The 20,633-nt window shown below is 36.2% G+C and overlaps 1 protein-coding gene and 1 pseudogene across 3 annotated transcripts in view; both read right to left on the minus strand.

Moving 5' to 3' along the window:
* Positions 1–20,633, minus strand: part of APOOL (apolipoprotein O like) — a 94,604-nt gene that overhangs the window by 20,203 nt on the left and 53,768 nt on the right. For all 3 annotated transcript variants that reach the window (XM_042973722.1, XM_007093298.3, XM_042973721.1), the window contains exons 3-5: positions 12,398–12,517; positions 10,782–10,836; positions 9,187–9,285 (exon numbers count right to left, since the gene is read on the minus strand). In XM_042973722.1, coding sequence (XP_042829656.1) covers positions 9,187–9,285; positions 10,782–10,836; positions 12,398–12,517 — 274 coding nt within the window. The remainder of the gene's footprint in view (positions 1–9,186; positions 9,286–10,781; positions 10,837–12,397; positions 12,518–20,633) is intronic.
* LOC122235565 lies at positions 8,887–9,002 on the minus strand (annotated as a pseudogene).

A 20,633-nucleotide genomic window follows, 5' to 3' on the forward strand; every position in this document is an offset into this window, starting at 1 on the left:
ACACACACACTCCATGGAAACAAAAATTTCACATTATTTACCATACTAAGTACAGAACACTGATATTTGCTGTTCTCCCCTAATTTTTTAATAAAATGTCTCTTGAGATTCACTATGTTTATTTCACTAATAATAGGTTGAGATCTGCAATTTGAAAAACATTGGGTTAGATTATTCTAGTTCTGACATTTAGCAACAATGTGAATGACCTAAGGAACATATTCTTTTGCAAGTGGATTATGAGTTTCATACTGAGAATCGAGTAGTATGTTTTTCTTTGAGTTTTACTGCTATATAGAGTGATCTGAGTTTTCAATTTTTTTTTCCTAATAAATAATTTATAATATGTATCCAAGCAAAAGCTGCTCAACAGTGTTAGAATTAAAAATGAGATAACAGGAACCATTAATATTAGCTATAAGGGAGAGTGTTAGGTCTACTGGGATATGATATATGGGCTAAAGTTAGAATGCTGGAATGTTCTTTCAATTCACAAACGTTTTGTATCTGATTAGGTATACTTGAGACTACCTTTTTTTTTTTGAGAGAGAGACAGCACAAATGGTAGAAGGAAAGAGAGAGAGCATCTCAAGCAGGCTCCATGTCCATTGCAGAGCCCAAAACGGGGCTCAATCTCACAACCTTGAGATCATAACCTGAGCCAAAATGAAAAGTCAGACACTTAACTGACTGAGCCACCCAGGCACCATGAGTTGAGACTACTTTAGGGACCAAAGTTGGGCAAACCAACCATAAGGTGTCTGATATTAGATTTCAGACTGGTTCAGAGCTGTGACTTCAAACCACATGTAATTTAGTATGGGGACAATCACTGGCAAATGAGTTGTGGAGGTATGTAAATGGAAGGTGAACAAAATGGCTATTGACCAGAGAACCATAAAAGCTTAGTCGGGGCTTGCGTGAGGAGGAAAAGCAGTAATGCCTACTTAGAGGAATTTCCATACCCAAAGGTTGAAGATGGGAAAATATGAAATTCACCATATGCTTATGAAAGGTAGTTATTTAATAATGTGCAGAAAAGAGTTAACATAGTATCTTGAGACTGCCATTGTTAGAAAGGTCTGCTTGCAAAGCTGGCCCTTGGCTGGCCTCTGGGGACTTGAAAATATTCTCTGAATGATAAGAATGATGCACTGTGCCTAAACTGCTTGTTGAAATAATATGGTTTATGCTGAAAAACTACTTTCCTTCTGGGAGTCTGGAATTCTGGACATGCTAGAGAGATAGTGCTTATGTGATCACCCACTAGTAATAACCTTGACTGCTCATTCTCTATTGAGCTTCCTTGGCTGACAACATCTAACACATATTGTCACAATTCATTAGTTGAAGAATTAAGTACATCTTATATGACTCCACAGGGAGAAGATTCCTGGAAGGCTGTTCTTGGTTTCTTACAAGCTTTGCCCCATGTGTCTTTTCCCTCTGCTTACTTTACTTTATAACTTCTCACTGTAATAAAGCCTATTATTACAGACTGAGTCCTCTAAGTCTTCCTACTTATTCATCAAACCCATGGGTGGTCTTGGGGACCCTCGATAAAAGTGGTAGAGTGAGAAGGAATGGCAAGGTTGACAGAGATACATGGTAAAAAGAGGGACAAAAGATATTAAGCATATCAAGCCTCATGTGCTGAATGAGAGTGATGAGTTGTCTAGTTTCACAAACTCCATTCTGAGGTGGCTGATGTCAGTTCTAGCAACCTTGGTCAGGATGAGAAGATAAGAGAAAAAAATATTTTTCTGGTACCAGTATCTCTGTCTCCAAAACTTAATATAGTCCCCAGAATATGGATAGTTATGACAAAGCAGAGAAAACAAGTTTGAGTGGTTTGTATACATTTTTACATTAACATAAAATTCCCAAGGTCTTTTTTTGTTTAATAGCCAGAGACTCTAAAATTTTTTGTAAAAAGGGAGTAGAGGATGATGGTGGCAGAGTAAGAGGACTCTAGGCTCACCTCATCCCAGAAACACAACTAGAGAACTATCAAATCATCCTAGATAAACCAGAAATAGATATGAAGACTGGCAGAACAACCTCTACAATTAAAAGGAGAGAAGAGGCCAAATCAAAGAAGGTAGGAAGTGCAGAGATGTGGTTTAGGGGAGCAACGGATCCTAGCTGCTGCAGAAAAGAGGGAGCCATGGTACAGAGAAGGGCGAGACAGAGGGAAACACACAGGGAAATGGAAAAAGAGACTTCCCCAAAGCCATTGGCTTAGAGATTGAGAAGTGCTAATTTTTTGAGTTTCTGCAACCTGTAGGACTTAAAACATGTAGTTTTAGAAGTCAGTGGACTTGGCTGTGATACAGCAAGGCAGGCACTGCCCTGCTCCTGGAGAGAAGGGGCGCAAATAACCTAGGGGCAGAGTGTGGAAACAGTGATAGGAAGTGCACCTGGGGCACACAGTGGGGAGCTTGTTTGCTCTTAATGGAGTGCATCCTTGAGAGGCAACATTCACAAAGATACCACTCTGGGAACAAAAAAGCTGTCTGGCACCATTTCCCTCTCCTGCCCCTCAGCACAAACACAGAACTACTGACAGGAAGTAGTGAAGTGCCAACACTGCCTGCCTAATTTATATACACCAAGCCCTAACCTCTGCGTTCTGGTAAGGCTGTCCTTCTCAGTCACACTTGCCTCATTCCCACCATGGTGGGACCCTCACCCAGAAGACCAGCATAAAACCCTACCAACACTATATCTACCAACAAGAGAGTTCTACAGGGCTTCAGTTCTGGCGTAGGTGGTGCTAGGTCTCATTTCACAAGCAGACCAGAGCACATTTAATTTAAACTCACCATATTCAGGCCAGGGACGGAAACTGCCCATAGCAGACAAAGAGAGCCTTTGTAGATGACTGGCCTGAAGGATACAGCAGCCAAAACACAACAGCAGAGTGCATGTAGCACATACCAGAGACACCCCCTGAAGGGCCAGGTCCTGGGTACTACAGCACCTCTTCTTCATAAGGCCACTTCTCAGGAGCAGGAGATATGACTGGCTTTTCTAACACAGAGATAAAGGTAGAGACTTAGACAAAATGCAAAGATGGAGTAATTGATCCCAAATGCAAGAACGAGATAGGGCAAGGGCCAGAGATCTAAGAGAAACAGATATAAGCAACATGTCTGATGGAGAATTTAAAGCAATGATCATAAGGAGACTCATGGGCTTGAGATAAGAATAGAACACATAGGTAAGAGCCTTATCACAGAGATAAGAGAGTTAAAAAGGAACCAACTGGAGACAAACAGTGCAATAAAAGAGATAAGAAACAGGCTTGATGCAATGAACAAGAGGCTGGAAGAAGTAGAGGAACGAATTACTGACCTGGAAGACGAAATAATGGAAATTAATGAAGTTAAAGAAAAGAGAGAAAGAATAATTATGGAACATGAAAATACACTTAAGGAACTTAGTGACTCCATCAGATGTAATAACATTTGTATTATATGAATACCAAAAAATGACAAGAGAGAAAAGGGGACAGAAAATTTCTTTGAAGAAATAATAGCTTAAAACTTAAGCAATCTGGGAAAGGAAGCATACATCCAGATCCAGGAACAGAGAACTCCCACCAAAATTGACAAAAGCAGGCCAATACCAAGACTTATTGTAATTAAATTTGTGAAATATGGTGATAAAGAAAAGAATCTTAAAAGCAGCAAGGCAAAAGAAGTCCTTAACTTATCAGGAAAAACTCACAAGGCTAGCTGGAGATTTCTCAAAGAAACCTTGCAAGCCAAAAGGGAATAACATAACATATTCAAAGTACTGAATGGGAAAAATCTGTATCCAAACATATGCTATCCAGCAAGGTTATCACTCAGAATAGAAGGAGAGATAAAAAGTCTCCCACACAAACAAAAACTAAAGGAGTTAATGACCACTAAACCAGCCCTGCAAGAAATAGTAAAGGGGACTCTTTGAAATAGTAAAGGAGGCCAAAAGTGACAAAGGCAAGAAAGGATAAGAGAAAATCTCCAGAAACAAGGGCAAAACAAGTAATAAAATGGCAATAAATACATATCTATCAATAATTACTTTGAATGTAAATGGAATAAACACTCCAATCAAAAGACAGGGTATTAGAATGGATTAGAAAAAAAGACCCATCTATATGCTGCCTACAACAGTCTCACCTTAGACCCAAAGACACGTGCAGATTGAAAATGAGTAGATGGAGAAAACTTTGCCATGCAAAAGGATGCCAAAAGAAAGCCAGAGTAGCAACATTTATATTGGACAAGACTTTAAAACAAAGACTGTAAAAAGAGACAAGGAAAGATACTATATGATAATAAATGCACAATCCAACAAGGAGATATAATAATTGCAAATTATGCATTCAACATGGAAGCAACCAAATACACAAAGTAGTAACATAAAAGAATTGACTATAACATGATAATATTAGGTAGGGGCTTTGATACCCCAATTACATCAATGGACAGATCATCTAAACAGAAAAACAATAAGGAAACAATGACTGTGAATGACAGAGATGGACTTGACAGATATATTCAGAATATTCCATCCTAAAGCAACAGAATACACTGTTTTCAAGTGCACATGGGACACTGTCCAGAATAGATCACATGTTAGGTTACTAAACAGGCCTCAAGAATATCAAAAAGACTGATACCATTCCATGCACCTCTTCTGACCACAACACTAAGAAATTAGAAATCAACCACAAGAAAAAATTTGGAACAACCACAAATACCTGGAAGCTGAACATGCTGCTAAACAATGAATGAGTCAACCAAGAAATCAGAGAAGAAATTAAAAAATAAATGAAAACATAACGGTCCCAAACCTTCGGGACACAGCAAAAGCAGTCCTAACAGAAAATATATAGCAACACAGGCCTACCTCAAGAAGTAAGAAAAATCTCAAATATGCAACCTAACCTTACACCTAAAGGAGCTAGAAAAAGAACAAGAAGCAAAGCCTAAAGCTAGGATAAGGAAGGAAATTATAAAGACTAGAGCAGAAATAAATGATATAGAAACTAAATAAAAAAAACAAACAATAAAACAGATCAATGAAACCAGGAGCTGGTTCTTTGAAATAACTAACAAAATTTATAAAACTCGAGCTAAACTTATCTAAAAAGATCCAAATAAATTACATTACAAATGAGAGGAGATATCACAACCAACACCACAGAAATACAAAAAATCTTGAGAAAATTATGAAAAACTCTATGCCAACAAATTTGGCAACTGGGAAGAAATGGATGAATTCCTAGAACTAACAAAATTGAAAAAGAAAGGTGGAGAAAACTTGAACAGACCAAAAACCACTAAAGAAATTGAATCAATAATCAAAGATCTCTGAAAAAAACACAAGTCCAGGGTCATATGGCTTCACAGGCAATTCTGCCAAACATTTAAAGAACAGTTAATAAATATACTTCACAAACTATTCCAAAAAATAGCAAAGGAAAGAAAACTTCCAAATTCATTTTATCAGGACAGTTTCACCCCAATACCAATACCAGATAAAGACCTCCTAAAAAAGAGAACTATAGGCCAAAATTCCTGATAAACATGGATGCAAAAATTCTCAATAAAAAACCAGCAAACCAAATCCAAAAATATATTAAATAAATCATTCACTATGATCAAGTGATATTTATTCCTTGGCTACAGGGTGAATCAATATTCACAAATCAATGTGATATACCAAATTAATAAAAGAAAGGATAAGAACCATATGATCCTTTCAATAGATGCAGAGAAAAACATTTGACAAAGTACAACAACCATTCATAATAAAAACCTTAAACAAAGTAGGGTTAGAGGAAACATACCTCAACATAATAAAGGCCATATACTAAAAACCCATGACTAATACATGCTAAATGAGAAAAACTGACAACTTATCCTTGACAGTCAGGAAAGAGATGCGGATGTCCACTCTCACCACTGTTATTGAACATTTTACTGGAAGTCCTAGCCACAACGAGATGACAAAAATAAAAAAAGCCATCTGAATCGGCAATGAAGAAGTGAAACTTTCACTATTTACAGATAACATGATACTATATATAGAAAACATGAAAGACTCCACCAAAAAACTGGAGTAATAACTTCAGTAAAATGGCAGACACAAAATCAATGTATAGAAATGCATTTCTATACACCAATGATGATGCAGCAGAAAGAGAAATTAAGGAATCAGTCCTATTTACAATTGCACCAAAAACAAGATACCTAGGAATAAATCTAACCAAGAGGTGAAAGAACTATACTCTGAAAACTATAAAACACTGATGAAAGAAATTAAAGATGACAGAGGAAAGGGAAAGATATCCCATGCTCATGGACTCAAAGAACAAATATTATTAAATTGTCTATACTATCCAAAGCAATCCTAACTATCCTAGTTAAATTGTCTATACTATCCAAAGCAATCTTTCGGTGGTTATCAGTCGGTTAAGCGTCTGACTCTCGGTGTCAACTCAGGTCATGATCTCATGGTTCATGAGTTTGAGCCCCACGTTGGGCTCTGCACTGATTGTCTGGAGCCTGTTTGGGATTGTCTCTCTCCCTCTCTCTCTCTCTGCCTTTCTTCTGCTCATGCTGTCTCTCTCTCTCAAAAAAAATAAACAAGACAAAATACCAACAGCATTTTTCACAGAGCTAAAACAAAAAACCCAAAAATTTGCATGGAACTACAAGAGACTTTGAATAGCCAAAGCAATCTTGGAAAAAAAAAAAAAAAAGCGAACCTGAAGACTCACAATTCCAAACATCAAGTTATATTACAAAGCTGTAGTGATCAACACAGTGTGGCACTGGCACAAAAACAGGGACATAGATCAATGGAACAGAACAGAAAACCTAGAAATGAACCTACAACTATATAATCAATTAATATTTGACATAAAAGGAAAGAATACCTACAAGAAAAAAGACTGTCTCTTCAACAAATGGTGTTGGGAAAACTGGACAGCCAAATGCAAAAGAAATTAGACCACTTTCTTACACCATATACAAAAATAACCTCTAAGTGGATGAAAGACCTAAATGTGAGATAGGAAACCACGAAAATCATAGAAGACAGACAACACAGGCTGTAACTTCTTTGACACTGACCATAGCTACTTCTTTTTCAATATGTCTCCTGAGGCAAGGGAAACAAAGGCAAAAATAAACTATTGGGACTTCATCAAAATAAAAAGCTTCTGCACATCAAAAGAAACAATCAACAAAACTAAAAAGCAACCTATGGAATGGGAGAAAATATCTGCAAATGACCTATCTGATAAAAGGTTGGTATCCAAACTATATAAAGAACTTCTAAAACTCAACATTCAAAAAACAATCTGATTAAAAAGTGAGCAAAAGACATGAATAGACATTTTTCCAATGAAGACATACAGATGGCCAGGAGACACTTGAATAGATTCTCAACATCACTCATCATCAGGGAAATACAAATCAAAACTATAATACCTGTCAGAATTGCTAAAATTAACAGATAAGAAACAAGATGTGTTGGTGAGGATGTGCAGAAAGAGGAACCATCCTGCAATGTTGGTAGTAATGGAAATTGGTGCAGCTTTTTGGAAAATAGTTTGGAATTTCCCAAATAGTTAAAAATAGAACTATGCAAAGTCCAGCATTTCCACTTTTAGGAATTTACCCAAGGAATACAAAAATACTAATTCATAGGTTTACATGCATCCCAATGTTATAACAGTATTATCTACAATAGCCAAAATATGGAAACAGCCCAAGTGTCCATCAACTGATGAATGGATAAAGAAGATATGGTATATATTTACAATGGAGTATTACTCAGCCATAAAAAAGCATGAAATCTTGCCATTTGAAAGGACATGGATGGAACTAGAGAGTATTATGCTAACTGAAGTAATCACAGAAAGACAAATACCATATGATTTCACTCATATGTGGAACTTAAGGATCAAAACAAATGAGCCAAGGGAAAAAAAGAGAGAGAGAGAGGCAAACCAAGAAACAGACTCTTAACTATTATAGAGAACAAACGGATGGTTACCAGAGGGAAGGTGAGTAGAGGGATGGGTTAAACAGAATAGGGTTTAAGGAGTATACTTGTGATGAACACTGGGTGTTGTATGGAAGAGTTGAATCACTATATTGTACACCTGAAACTAATTATTACACTGTATGGTAACTTATTCAAATTTAAAAAATATTTAAAAAGATGAGAAACAAAGTATAATCATAATTAATTGTATTTGTAATTATAATTACAATTTTAATAGGAATAGCTATATTTTTTAAATTGTATTTGATATGATCATACAGAAAAGTCAACACTTTTCGTCTACAGTTCTATCAATTTTAATACATGTATAGTCACATAACCACCAGTATAATCAGGATATGGAACAGTTATTTTCACTCTTAAGAAAATCCCATGCTATCACATTATAGTCACACCTTTCCACTCCTAACTCCTAGGAGCCACTGACCCCTTTTTTTTTTTTTGTTACTATAGTTTTGTCTTTTTGAGAAAGTCATATAAATGGAATTATACAATGTTAACTTTTTTAGACTGGCTTCTTATTGTCAGATTCATCAAGACTGTTGCATGTGTCAATGGTTTACTCCTTTTACTGGTGAATATAATTTCTTTGTTTAGATATGCTAAAATACAGTTTACTCCTGAAAGATATTAAGGTTGTTTCCAGTTTTTGGTTACTGGAGTTTGGTTATAGAGTTACTATAAACATTTATGTACAGATTTTTCATTTTTCCAGGGTAAATACCCAGCAGTAGGATTACTTGGTCTCATGGTAAGTACATGTTTAACTTTACAAGAGAAACTTTCAAACTGTTTTCCAGGTTTTTTTTTTTTTTCAATATGGAATGCTTCACCAATTTGCATGTCATCCTTGAGCAGGGGCCATGCTCGTCTTCTCTGTCTTTTCTGTATCGTTCCAATTTTAGCATATGTGTTGCTAAAGCAAGCACTGGAATAGCTATATTTTTAAAAACACAGTCTTTATAAAAGTAAACATGCTGTAAAATACACTTAAAATTTTTTCACAGTATCCTATCCTAACAATATGCAATAAAACATAAGAGGTTTTCCCATGACAGTGAGATTCACAATATATTGGTATTAAAAGAGAAAATGTATCTTTTTAAACCCTACCTTTTCTTGCTGAAAACAAGCCTGCTAATCCTGAAACTGTAATCACTCCAATTTTTGGAAGAAAATCTCTAGGTGGATTCTTCAGATAGACATAAGCATCTTTAAAGAAAGACATAAGCATCTTTTAAGAAATAAGTTAAAAATTAATATAAATGACTTATTATAACTAGGCACTGTATATATGATGCAGAAAAGCTAAAGAAATTTGTTATCATAGTAGCAGATGGTTTAAACACTTCAGAAAAGCTACACAAAAGAATGATTTGAATAGCAATTTAAAAAGGTATTTAAAATAGTCCTTGTTACAAAATAAAATCTTCCTTCCACAGCTGATTTGATAATTGTTTTCTTAATACAGGCAATTATTACTCTTTAATTAAATATGACGCACGAGTATACACTTTAATGTGAATTACTGTAAACTAAATGCCTGATTGTGTATGTACTATATCCCTATCATTTATTCAAAATGCTTCTGGCATTATGTGTTCAAACTGTGGCAGGATCCAGTAAGAATGGAAATACTTTATTAGAGAACTTTGAATAACTAACTAGGGATACATGTAACTTCTAGACCCTGCATGCCACTACTCCCCAATACCCAGAGGGGCCACTGCTCTTGGTTAAAACCAATGATCAGGATTAGAAGCGACCCTAGACCAAAAGTAGATGAAGAGTGGACACAAGTCTAGATTTCCTGGCTTTTTATATACATAAATTATTTGTTTCCATATAACTCAAGAAAATACATTCTTCTATCACAATTATTTAATGCCAATCACTTATTTAATCGTATTCTTCAAGACAAATGAGGAATATAGTTTGGAATTCCAACATACCTTAAGTAATGATAACACATACTTAAGTAATGATAACACATTAGTTAAGTAATGATAACACATTAAATGGAAACATTTAAAAATGATCTTTCTGTCTCCCATACACATTTATGTTGACAACTGGCTGAGGCCAAGAATATTAGGAAGATATGTCTACTGCCAAATACCATTATCAAACTAAAGAGTCAAATACAAGTGCTATCCAACATTAGCTCAAACATTCTAGAGTGACTAGTGGGTATAGTGTTTCCTAGGAATAGATAGCAAAATTCTACATATTTTAACAGCAAATAGCACTTATTTAAACTAACTGATAACAATGGAGACATACTGCTAATTTGTGCTTTGAGTATATAATATGGGCTTTGCAGCTAAAACAGACCTCAGTTTGAGTCTAGGTGCTGACATTTACTAGCTATGTGACCTTGGTAACCAACTTAACCTTTCTAAACCTCAGTTTCCTTATCTGTAAAAAGGGAATAATTATAATACCAACACTCATAGAATTATTATAAAAATTAAATTAGATAAATTATGTACAATGTTTATCATAGTGTCTTTGCATATAATAATTGCTTAATAAGTGATCGGTACTATTACTTTGTTACTGTTATCATAAAGTGCTATACAGAGTATTTTCTCAGTTCGTAAAACATGATAATGAATAACATAACATGTTTATTTTTCTCACATTTAAATCTATCAACTTAAAAAGACAACAGAACATTTCTAATTATGGATGGTTCACTCACCTACCTTTTCCGAATTGTACTGTATCCATTATCCCATTTTTCACAAAGACATAAACACCCTAGGCAAAAAGAAAAAAAAAAGGAGAGCTGAATTTTTTAAGATGTTGACAATTAAACAGTCCACATCTCATGAGACCATATATTTAAGTGTTGAGTTACCACTACACCCAAATCTAAGTCTAACTTTCCCATTTATTCACTATGAGAATACTTGTTTTACTTAGCTTCTTTTCATTTCTTGCTTTTCATTCTATTTAACACGAATAATACTTATTTACTATTTTCCTCATATAAACAGGTGAAGTAATGCCTACAGTCAGAGCATCTCACAGATAATTTATTGCAGAAACACAAAGGTTTATCATCTTATTTTATAAAGGCTTAGAAAAAATGAATGAAATTTAAATAAAGCAGGGATAGAGGTATATTTCAACTTAGCAATATCTGACTAATAAAGATATGGCAGCAACAACATAATGTTTGTGAAGAAAGTAATAACAACAAGCCTAAATAAAGTGCTTCGTCTTCTCCTTTTTTTAGTGTGCATTAGAATGGGAAAAAAACCTAGACATTTATCTCAAGATAGAAATCATCCTACATACACTAGTGTTTGTTTTTATAGAGGAATATAAATTCTCTACAAATCAAGATTATATAAATCCACTGAAGGGATTAAAGTCTTCATTTTTTCCTTTTACCTGTTTCTAACTATTTTAATGCATAAATATAGTTACATTCATTTACTGAGCAATAGGTACTACCTCAGTTACATCAGAAGGAAAATGAAAGCACAGAATGATTTACCTATAGTAATTATCCACAGTCATGCTTTACTCTATTGAAGAAACCAGAAACGCAACTGAAATATATGGTCTCCATCTCTAAACTAGCTGCTATGAAACCATGGAATAAAAACAACAAAAAATATTTTCAAAGCAAAGAACACAGAAATAATTACATTAGACAAGAAAGAAATAAGTCATTGTTATTGTGTTATCTGGGTATTAGTAACTTTGTCTTAGAGATTTTCATGTAGAGGTTCATCCTGTTCATCATGGTTTCAAGCTGTACAAACCAACACAGATCATAAATGCCACTGAATTACTTCTCTTTAAAGACTGTCTCTTGGGGCGCCTGGGTGGCTCAGTCTGTTAAACGTCCAACTCTTGATTTTAGCTCACGTACTGATCTCATAGTTGTGAGATTGAGACCCATTTCAGGCTCCACACTGAGCGTGGTACCTGCTTGGGATTCTCTCTCCCTCTCTCTCTGCCCCTCCCCAACTTGTGTTCTTTCTCTCTCTCAAAATAAGTAAATAAGCTTAAAAAAAAAAGGACTGTCTCTTGAGAACACTACATCTTCAAAGTTATAATACCTATTGACCAGATGACTGCAAACATGGGTGCTTCAGTCAACATTCCTAGCTGAGTCCAGCCTTCTAGCCATCTGTGACAAAGCGCTACAGATGTGAATGAAGCAGTCTTAGATCCTCTACATTAGCCCATTCACCTGATGAATAACACTGAAGAATTTCTGACAATACCAAATGCAACATAAGAATCACGTGTCTGAACAAATCAGAAACCTCCAACATTAAACCACTATTATAACTTAACTTACCTTACACCAGCCAATATAATGACCAGTTGTTTTGCGGATGGATGCAAAGCCCATTTGTAAATGACCAGGCTGCTCTTCAACATATTTAGACTGCAGAGGTGGTGTGGTATATATGGGGAGCTAGAGACAAAAAAAAAAGTTCATGTTAAAAATATAAAATAGATGGACATCCTTTTCCAGGAGTAAGGCAGAAGAGAAATCCTCATGAACCTTCCTCCTAAAAGCAACTAAAAATGCTGATAAAATATTCTTAGAAACCATCTTAAATGGGAGGAATGATCCTGTAAGCTGTTTATAAAGACTGTTCAGAAACCCAGAATTAAAAAAAAAAAAAAACTGAAATGCAGAGATAAACAACAGAGTCAGCTTTTACCTTGTTGTCATTTGCTGTAAAACAGATGGCTCATGGAGTATGGAGTCAAGAAACAAAACCCAGAAAAAGCTTGAGGTGGGCAATCTTAGTAGGGACCCTATAAAGCTGGCATCTCAAAGTTATAATATCATCAACTTAAAAGTGAATTAAGAATAACAGTTCACTGCAAATAACTGTTAGGAAAATTGACTGTATCAAAGTCTGGGCACCAAGTACAGAGGAAAAAAAAATATTTCCTAAGAATTGGCAAACACAAATGAGAGCTCATATAACATGCAGCATTTTAAACTAACTGGGTAATCGGAGAAATCTCAAACCAAGAATACATTTAAAGTACTTCTAAGCTGGTAGCCCTCACATATGCTTGGCAGAAACAAATCTCTCCCCTCTGGAGGAAGCTACCAAGACTTGAAAGAATTACAACAGATAAAGTTCCAAGAAATATGAGCCCATAATGTTGAAGAAGAAGAAGAAGAAGAAGAAGAAGAAGAAGAAGAAGAAGAAGAAGAAGAAACAACAAAGAAGGTAAATAAAGTTAGAAAACACAAGGAAGTATCTGGACAAGAGCTAGCAGAAACAACAAAGAACAGACTCAGATCCACAAAGAATGTATAAATGGAACATGTAATATCAAGCACATTTATTGTTGTTTTTAAAGAAATAAAAGAAGGAAATATGGGTTCAGAGGAAGACAGTACAAAAATTACCAAAACTAACGTAAACAGAGAACTTCTGGAACTGGAAATTAAAAAAATAAAGAACTCAACTGGTAGGCGAGGGAGATGGCAGAGTAAGGGGACCCTAAGCTCACCTGGCCCTGTGGATACAACTAAGTAACACTTACATCAGTGTAAATAACCCAGAAAACAATGCAAAGACTGGCAAAACAAATTCCATGACAAAAGGTGGAGAAGAGAACACAACAAAAAGTACAGGAAGGGCAGAGACCTGGTGGGGAGCTAAAAGAGCCCTGGGCATCCAGAGTCAGGAGGGAACCTAGGGGCAGAGAATTCTGGCAAGAAACAATCACAGTGGGGAGCCCACATATGGATGGCAGGGGGAAGAATCCCCAAAATATTTGGCTTTGAAAGCAAGAAGGGTCAAATTTTGTCAGTTCTTAAAACCAGAGGGACTTAAAACTTGGAATTTTAAAAATCAGCAGCCCTAGCTCTGGAAGACCCCAGAGGGCATTAGGAAGCTGAGTCCCACCCTTAAAGAGATAACACTATAAGCAGTCTGATGAGATCTAGAGTGGAAGCAGCAGTTTGAAACACACCTGGGGCAAACAAGCTGAATTATTTACTCATCTCAGAGCAGTCCCAGATAGTCTGGGATCCCAGGGAGGCCCTTCCAGGAGGAATAAAGGAGCTGGCAAGTGTCATTGCCCTCCCCTGTCCCTCAGCATAAACACAAGGCCACCTGAAGGAACCAGTGCAGCACTGACACTAAGTAACTTTCTTATACCAAGCCCCACACCCTGTGATTTGGCAGATCCATCCATTCCAGTCATACGCTTTGGGTTCCCTATCCAGAACACCAGCATTAACCTCACCAACAATGCATCTCCTGATCCACACATTTTCCAAGGCCTCAGTCCCAGGGGGCAATGACTGATCACCTACCAGAGACTATGTGCACACCTTGTTAAAACTAAGCCCCTCACATACAAAAACTGGGGAGGGGGTAGGTCACCTGGCTCAGTCGGCCAAGCATCCAACTCTTGTTTTCAGCTCAGGTCATGATCTCATGATTGTGAGATTTGAGCCCCACATCAGGCTCTATGCTGATAGCGCAGAGTTTACTTGGGATTCTCCTCTCCCTCACTCTCTCTGGCCCCCTCCCATGCTCTCTTTCTCAAAATAAATAAATAAACATTAAAGGAAAAAAACCTCACACCCCCTACCCACGTGTGCTTTTTGAACCAGCCCTGGACATCCCCAGTATCCAAACAAACTACATGCCCCCTGTGGAAGAGGACCAGTGCCACCTTGTTAAAAGTGTGCACCCCACCCACTACTTTCAAGAGCATAAGACCTAGCTGAGTTTCCTAATGCACAGAAATAGACACAGAGAGTTAGACAAAATGAAGAAACAGAGAAATATGTCCCAAAGGAAAGAACAGGCTCAAACCACAGCAAGAGAACTAACTGAAATGGATATAAGTAATATGCTAGATATAGAATTTGAAATAATGATCATAAAGATATGCACTGGATTTGAGAAAAAGTAGAGGACATCAGTGAGACCCTTAACAAAGAGATAAAAATGAACCAATAATAGTTGTAGAACACGATGAATGAAATTAAAAATAAACTTGATGGAATTAATAGCAGGCTAGAGAAGGCAGGAAAATGAATTAATGACCTGGAAGACAGAGTAATGAAAAGTAATCAAACTGGGCAGGTGAGGAAAAAAATGTGCAAAATGAGAATAGACAGGAAACTCAGTCACTCCATCAAGAGTAATAACATTCACATTAATTGGATTCCAGAATAAGAGAGAGAAAAGGGGGAAGAAAAGTTTTTTTTGAAAAAATACCTGAAAACTTCCCTAATTTGTGGAAGGAAACAAGATATCCCAATCCAGACATCCCCTAACAAATTCAACCCAAGGAAGTCCACACCAAGGCACACAGTAATTAAAATGACAAAAAAAACAATTGTGATAAAAAAAGAATTTTAAAGGTTGCAAGAGAAAAAAGATACTTGTATACAAGAGAAACACCATAAGGCTATCAGCAGATAATTCAGCAGAAACTTTACAGGCCAGAAGGGAGTGGCATGATATAAGAAATGAGCAGAAAGGGAAAAATACACAGCCAAGAATACTCCATTCAGCAAGGTTATCATTCAGAGTAAGGGAGAGAGAAAGAATTTCTCAAACAAAAACTAAAGCTATCATTCAGAATAAGGGAGAGAGAAAGAATTTCTCAAACAAAAACTAAAGTATTTCATGACCACTAAACTAGTCCCACAAGAAATATTAAACAGGACTCTTTAATGTTTATTTATTTATTTTGAGAGAGGGAGAGAGAATCCCAAGTAGGCTACACATTGTCAGTGCAGAGCCTGGCATGGGGCTCAATCTGACAAACCATGAGATTATGACCTGAGCCAAAATCAAGAGTTGGAGGAGGATTAACCAGGTGAGCTGCCCAGGTGCCCCTGAAGAGGACTCTTTGAGTGGAAAGGAAATATCATAGGTAAGAGTATGAAAAGTAAAAAATACAAAAGCAGTAAAAACAAATACATTTGAAAAAAGCAGTCAAGGGATTCACAGAATAAAAGGATGTAAAATATGACACCATATATCTAAAATGTGGGGAACAGGGCATACTGGACAAGTTGCAATCAAAAGAAAAGTACTATAAGCTATATTAATATTAGACAAAATTTTTAAAAATATTTGACAAGATAGACTTTAAGACAAAATCCATTATTAGATATAAAGTGACTCTATCAAGACAAAAAGCTTAAATAACTAGAAATATTACAATCTTAAACTTGTATGCATCTTTTAACATATCCTCAAAATACCTGAAACAAGAACAGACATATTCACTATCATAGGTTTAACTTACTCTCTCAGCTATTGGTTGATCAAAAGAAGATTTAAAAAATAAATAAATAAGATTTCTGCAACATCGTGGCATTCTGAAAAAGATCTGAAAACTAGATGAACTACTTCTCCACAAAAAGCATAAAAAGACCACACTGAGACAAGTAAGCGAGACAAAGATACAGTCTCACCAAAAACACAGCTCCCCGGCAAGGCAACACACAATAGGGAGGAATCTAACAATCCAGTACTGCTTCTGGAGGAGCAAGGGATTGATGGCCCACATCAACCATCCCAATGCCTGGGATCTGCACTTCAGAGATGGCGCCACACACAGAAAAGTCTACCTTAGAAAACCAAAGGTATTAACATCCAAGGGACCCAATTCACTACAGGAAACTGAGACTACCCATTTAAAGGGCTTCTTTCACTCATACTGAGATCCAGTGAAAAAACAGCAGTTTGAAAGCACCTACACTGTATGTAAAGGAGAATTATTTGCCTACCTAAAAGCATCTGATGGAGAGGGAGGGGACAGTTGAAAATCTCCTCAAAGACAGAGGTGCTGACACTAATTTTATATTCTCCACCTACTCTGATAGCACAGGTGGGCACACTCAGACATGGCAATCTCTCACTGACTTGGTAATACAGGTAGAGTGAAAGAAAGGTTGAGGCACTATCCTGCTGCCTTGCTGAAGGCAGAGAGTATGAGCGGTTGCAGCACTACCTTGCTTCTAGCTGGGGCAAGCTAGCACAAACAATCACAGCACTCTCCCACTCCCTGGCTAAAGTCACTAAGCACAGACATTTGTGACACTCTGCCCTTCCCTGGCTAGGGCTAGCAAGTGCAAGTAGTCATGGCATTCTCCTACAGACAAGGCATTCTCTCATTGAATTCTTGAAGCCCAAAGGTATGGGTAGACAAAATATTTCCCCTGCTGCCTTTCTAAAACCAGTGAGTATGCCCAACCCCCTACACTCTCCAGCTAAAGCCAGTGGGCATACACAGTTCCCAAAGAAGATACTCCTTGAAGACTTAGGCCTGGAGGCCAAGGGGGCTGGCTTCCCTGAGTTCCATGGAAATGTAAAAATTGGAAAGATAGTCCTTAGCAGGTCTCCAACCCAGGGCACTGCAGACAAGAGAATGAAACACAACCCCAGTCTTCCTATGAAAAAGTCCTATATGCTTAGCCTGGAGCTTTAGTCTAGGACAGGCTTCAGGTTTCCCATATATCTAGAGGCTAAGGAGGTATTCCCAGGAACATAAACAGGGAGATGTCATCCTTGTACACCCCTTTGACTTTGAGATGTACCAGAAAGGAGCTTATATATTCATCTGGAACCCTAAGTTTTGCTAGTATCACCCAGGGCATACCGAGATCTCATGAACTGGAGGACAGCAGAAATTATAAATGTGGCACTACAAAAATGTAAATACATACTTTCAAAGTTGCTTCCTGATATCAGTCTGAAATTAGGTGCTAAGTAAGATTACTCCACTTGTAATGATGACAGTCTTGGTACACCCTCACAGTAGGAACACATTATGAATACATCAGGTAGACTAAACAACCACAAACATTTGAGAGACAACCAAGCACTAGGGCAAAGTTGAATAAGAAGTATGTATCATCAACTACATAAGACCACCACTTCAAGATAGGAGAGGCAACTGTTTTGCCTAATACATATGAACAGAAACAGAGTCAAACAAAATGGAAAAAAAAAAAAACAGTAATATGTTCCAAATGAAACAAGATAAAACCTTAGCCGGGGTGGGGGGTGGGGAAACTTAATGATACAAAGATAAGTAATCTACCTGATAAAGAATTCAAAGTAATGGTCCTAAAGATGTTCACCAAACTCAGGAACCAAACAGAACAGACACAGTGAGAATGTCAACAAAGATGCATAAAATATAAGAAAGTACCAAACTGAAGTCACATAGTTGAAAAATAGTGAGCGAACTGAAAAATACACAACAGGGGTTCAACAGCAGACTGGATGAAGCAAAATGGATCAGTGGTCTGGAATACACAGCAATGGAATTCACCCAGACAGAGCTGGAAAAAGAAAAAAGAATTGGAAAAAAAAAAAGAGATAATTTAAGGGACCTCTGGGACATCACCAAGCAAAATAATGTTGGCACTATAGGGTAACAAAAAAAGAGAGAAAAGGACAGCAAAATTATTTAATGAAATAATGGCTAAAAACTTCCCTAACCTGGGGAAAGAAATAGACATGTAGGTCCTGGAAGTGCATTAAGTTCCAAACAAGATGAAACCAAAGAAAGACACATCAAAACACATTATAACTAAAATGTCAAAAGTTAAAGACAGAATCTTCCAAGCAATAAGAGAAAAACAAATTGCTACACACAAGGGAGATCCCTAAGGCTACCAGAAGATTTCTCAGCAGGCACTGCAAGCCAAAAAGGAATGATATGACATATTCAAAGTCCTGAAAGGAAAAAACTTCTAACCAAGAATAGAGGCAAGATTATCCTTTACAACGGAAGTAAAGAGAGTTCCAAATAAGCAAAATCTAAAGGAGTTCATCACTATTAATCCAGACTTACAAAAAAATATTTAAAAAGACTATTTTAACCTGAAAAGAAATGACACTACTAGAAATAAAACATAAAACAAAATACCATTAGGAAAGGTAAATGTCTATTAAAGGAAGTGGACCAGTCACTTATAAAAATGCAATAAAGATTAAAAGACAAAAGCAGTAAAATTAACTAAAACTATAATAATTAGTTCAGAGACATAAAATGACATCAAAAAGGTAAAATGTGGAAGAGGAATAAAAATGTAGTTTTATAGTGTGTTCAAATTTAAGTTGCTATCAACTCAAAATACAGTTATATATATATGTGAAACTCACAGTAACCACACACAAAAAAAGTTATAGTAAACATATAAAAGAAGATGAGAAAGGAAACCAAACATATCACTAAAGAAAGTCATCAAACCACAAGTGAAGACAGAGGAAAAGAACAGAGAAGAACTACAAAAATGGCCAGAAAACAATTAATGTAATGTCAATAAGTATATAACTATCAATATTTACTCTAAATATAAATGGACTAAGTTCTCCAATCAAAAGACATAAAGTGGCTAAAAGGATAAATATACAGGACACATTTATATACAACCTACAAAAGACACACTTCAGAAGTAAAGACAAACAGACTAATAGTGAAGAGATGGAAAAGTATTCCATGCAAATAGAAAAAAAAAAAAAAACAACAAAAAAGATGGTGTAGCTACACTCATATTAGACAAAATATTACTTTAAAACAAAGACTGTAAAAAAAAACCAAAGAAGGGTGCTACATAAAATAAAGGGGTCAATCCAGCAGAAAGATGTAACATTTATAAATATATATGCATGAGCCATAAAACACCAAAATATAGAAAGGAAACAATAAAAGCCCTAAAAGGAGAAATGGACAGCAACACAATAATAGTAGGGGATTTTAATACCACACTTATATCAATGAATATATCATTTACATAGAAAATTGACAAGGAAACATTGACCTTAAATGACACATTAGATGAGGCAGACTTAATAGATATATACAGAACATCTCATTCCATAGCTGCAGAATACACACTCTTTTCAAGTGTACATGGAATATTCTCAAGGATAGATCACATGTTAGGCCACAAAACAAGTCTCAAAAATGCAAGAATGAAATCCTGTCAAGCTTGTTTTCAAACCTCAATGGTATGAAACTAGAAATCAACTATAAGAAAACTACAAAAACTATAAACACATAGAGATGAAACAGCATGTTACTGAAAAACTACTGGGACACATTTTCTGGGTAATAGAAGAAATCATGAGATAAATAAAATAATACATAGAAACAAATGAAAATAGAAACATGACATACCAAAAGCTATGGGATGCAGCAAAAGCTGCATGCCATAAGTTTATGGCCTATCTCAAGAAACAAGAAAAATCTCAAATAAACAATATAACTTTTCACAAAGCAACTATAAAAAAAGAAGAACAAAGCCTGAAGTTAGTAGAAGGAAGGAAATAATAAAGATCAAAGTGGAAATAAATGAAGAGACAAGAAAGACAATGGTAAAGATCAAACTAGGAACCAGTTTCTTGAGAAGATAAACAAAATCAATAAACATTTAGTTAGACTCACATACACACACGTGCGCGCGCACACACACACACACACACACACACACAAAAGAGGAGGGGCTTCAAAATTAAATCAGAAATAAAGGAGTAGTTGCAACCGGTACTACAGAAACATAAAGCATCAAATAA

The sequence above is a fragment of the Panthera tigris genome, chromosome X, assembly GCF_018350195.1.
Source record: "Panthera tigris isolate Pti1 chromosome X, P.tigris_Pti1_mat1.1, whole genome shotgun sequence".
Lineage (NCBI taxonomy): Eukaryota > Metazoa > Chordata > Mammalia > Carnivora > Felidae > Panthera > Panthera tigris.